The 3,017-nt window shown below is 45.1% G+C and overlaps 1 protein-coding gene across 1 annotated transcript; it reads right to left on the bottom strand.

Moving 5' to 3' along the window:
• Positions 1-1,816: 1,816 nt before the first annotated feature.
• Positions 1,817-2,626, bottom strand: PCP4 (Purkinje cell protein 4; the record flags this gene model as incomplete). Its single annotated transcript, XM_010142369.1, has 1 exon — positions 1,817-2,626. A coding segment is annotated over one exon (128 nt), but the record flags the coding sequence as incomplete, so codon positions are not given.
• Between the last annotated feature and the right edge of the window lie 391 nt (positions 2,627-3,017).

Here is a 3,017-nt window from a genome sequence, read left to right as displayed (position 1 = left end):
TGCTGCTGACAGAGCCATAATTCATTTACTAACAGCCCTTCTTGCTGTGCTTCAATCACGTAATCATTTTCTCTGTGTCACAACCATATGATTATTCCTGTTGTGTAGGAAATTTAAGTCCAAGGAATGTCAGATCAAATATAAAAGACTAGTGCTTACCCATAGTTTTTATTCAATTAAGTAGCCATTACAGAGCTCATGCTATTTCAAATGACATAATGCAGAAGGCAAATGCAGTCCTTTGTTACAGATATATGTTCATCTAAACAAAACGGCACCAACACAATCCAAACCCATTACAATTTTTAAATCATTATGCTAAGGCAATTATTATATGGTGAGCAGACTCTGTGAAAGACAAGTGGGGAATCCGTTGTCTCCACACACCACACTTCGAGCACAGCAGCAGCATTATTTGAGGTTTATTTGCGAGATTCCTAAATGCAGAGAAACAGCGCGGCTAGAACAAGCTCCTGAAGTGAAAGCACCGAGCTGCAGCTTGAGGAACACTGACTTTGCAGGTGATGCGTGGGCAAGTCTTGCAAAGGGCCAGGACCTGATCCAGACAGAAGTGCCTAAGGCAGGGTCTGGGCAGCATTTAGATGTTTATCCCCAAACTAAGATCTAAAAAGCCCGTGTCCATTCCTACCCAGTCTTGCTGTGCTTATTAAGCACCTCACATGTTGCCTCTGCACATGCCTTCTACATCACTCGCAGGAACCATATGGCTCTCTCTGTTCAGCACCTCTGAGGGATCCTCCTAAGCAGCATGGTCCCAGAGCTCCTATCACCCACCATCAGGTTTGGGCTCCTCATTAAATCGTTGCCCAGCACCACAAGTCCCTTAACCTGCATAATGCCGAGGGTTTTCCCTTTGCAGTCTTGCAGCCCACCTTTCACGCACCCCTTCACCTCTGCACCCCTTCAGCACTGCTGCTGTGCTGGGCTCTCATGGGAACCAACTGCCACCAGCGTGAGATCCTTCCTTTCCCTCTATTCCTACCCCTTGGTCGCAGCTGTCTGTTCACATGAGGAGACTAATGATATATGTGTCTTTCAGCCTGCTGATCAGAGTACTCCTGTGGAAGGTGGGAGAGGAAGAAATTAATCCCTCTAGGCAGAGCTGGGCATTATACCTGAATCTCTCACACCTGAAAGAGTCCCAGCTCCAGGCTGTTCATTTAAAGGCAGGCAGGCTGTCGCCTCTCGGCATGTCTGCCTGCGGAGTCTGCCCTTCAGAAAATGCTTCTGTCTGATTTCCCTAGAGACTAAGATGCCTACTGGAACCCCTAAAGCTGCTGATGGAGTCAAGAAGAGGATGACATTTTTTTACATGTCTCTGTGTGTGTCCCACTTGCTCAATCTAAATAGCTCCTCTTTCTGAGTATGAGGTACTCTCCAACCCTGTTCTGAGCCTTCCTTGTGCACTATATGGGCAGTCAGCTCCTACTCAGGTCTGAGGCCAGGCAAGATTGTTACTTAGACCCAGACCGAAACCGGTCTGTTACTGTTTTACAACAGGGAGAAAATATTCCTTCCAATTTAAGACAGACATTTTTAGAGCTGCTTTTTGTTAATCAAAAACTGGGCTAGTAAAGCAAGTGCAGTAGAAAGGGGCCGAGCAGTCCAGATGGAGACAGGGAATCCTGTTACGATGTACTCATCAAATACCAAAAATAATATGAAAAGAGAGAGATGACATAGAAATAGTTATGTACGATGTAGAGCGAAAAGCTGCATCAAAAAGGAGTGTAAAGTGTCGGATTCTATTTCTACAAATAAACCCACCACCTTCCAAAAGCTTCTGGAATTGGGCTTTTTATTTTGCATCTGATTTTATTTTTTTTCCCCCCTAACAGTTAGTGTGGTCTGAGCTGGGTAATTCTGAATGCTATCATGTGAAGAGGAAGGACAGGGACAATTTCCTCACTTAAGCCACTTTATTGGCATAATTGCAAGACAAAAATAAACTGCTCACTGCTTCCTACACCTCTTCCCCTCAGCTTCTGCCAGCTTCTGCCTGCAACTTTCTACTTTCAGCTCATTATGAGAAAGTAATTTTATTGTCACATTTGGCTGGCAGCTGGAATTCTCCAAATGAGGTATGCGGGACTGAGATGCACGCTTTCATCTCTCAGCAAAAACCTTGTAACATACGGTGCTGTTATGTCTCCAAGCTTTATGCGAAGAGAAAAACAGGCATCTGGGCTGGGTTCATTTGTAACCCTGAGGATGATGGATTAATATGAAAAGACAGATGAAGGCAGACACTTCAATTACTTCACCCTAACTTTTTATTACAACATCAAGTAAAATGGTGAGTTACAGAGGATAATGCGCGTGAAACATCTGGGATAAGTCACACACAAGCTTACGGTTTGTTATCTGCCATTAGCGTTTTAAATACTGATAATTTCTGTACATGCATCTTTGCGTTATATCCGATTTTCTCGATAAATCATTTCAGGATTACTTTGTTTTAAGCTGTGAGGTAGCTACTAAGACTGGGACCCCGCTTTTTTCTTCTGGAATTTTCTGAACTGGGACTGTATCGCCACAGCCGCCCGCTCTGTCTCTGGCGCATCCATGTCTATGTCAAATTCCTCTTGAACCTTCTTCTGCCCATCTGCTCAAAGAAAACAAAACAAAACAAAACAAAACATCAACATTTTTTTTCAAAAACTGATAATCACAGGGCAGCACAGGTGGAATACCCTGCCCCTCTCTCCTTCGCAGACACAGCTGTGACAATGGGGAACATATTAAAAAAAAAAAAAAACCAAACCTGGGACCAGTTTCAGCAAACTCAGCCGACCGAATCCCCCACCTCCTCCCAGCAGCAGCCTGTGACAGCCCGTTGGTAGCTAGGCACTGAGGAGCGACATCCAAATGGTGCATCCAGCACCACCCTGATGCTGCATCCAGCACCAAGCACCACCCTGATGTTTCAGCAAGTCCCCTCCTGTCCAGGTAGCTGACAGTGAGAGGCAGAGGGACCCTCCTGTGCCCCCCTACAG

The sequence above is a fragment of the Buceros rhinoceros genome, unplaced genomic scaffold (assembly GCF_000710305.1).
Source record: "Buceros rhinoceros silvestris isolate BGI_N320 unplaced genomic scaffold, ASM71030v1 scaffold11728, whole genome shotgun sequence".
In the NCBI taxonomy this organism is placed as follows: Eukaryota; Metazoa; Chordata; class Aves; order Bucerotiformes; family Bucerotidae; genus Buceros; species Buceros rhinoceros.
Note: the sequence above shows the minus strand (reverse complement) of the source record. Positions and strands in the feature narration are given on the sequence as shown.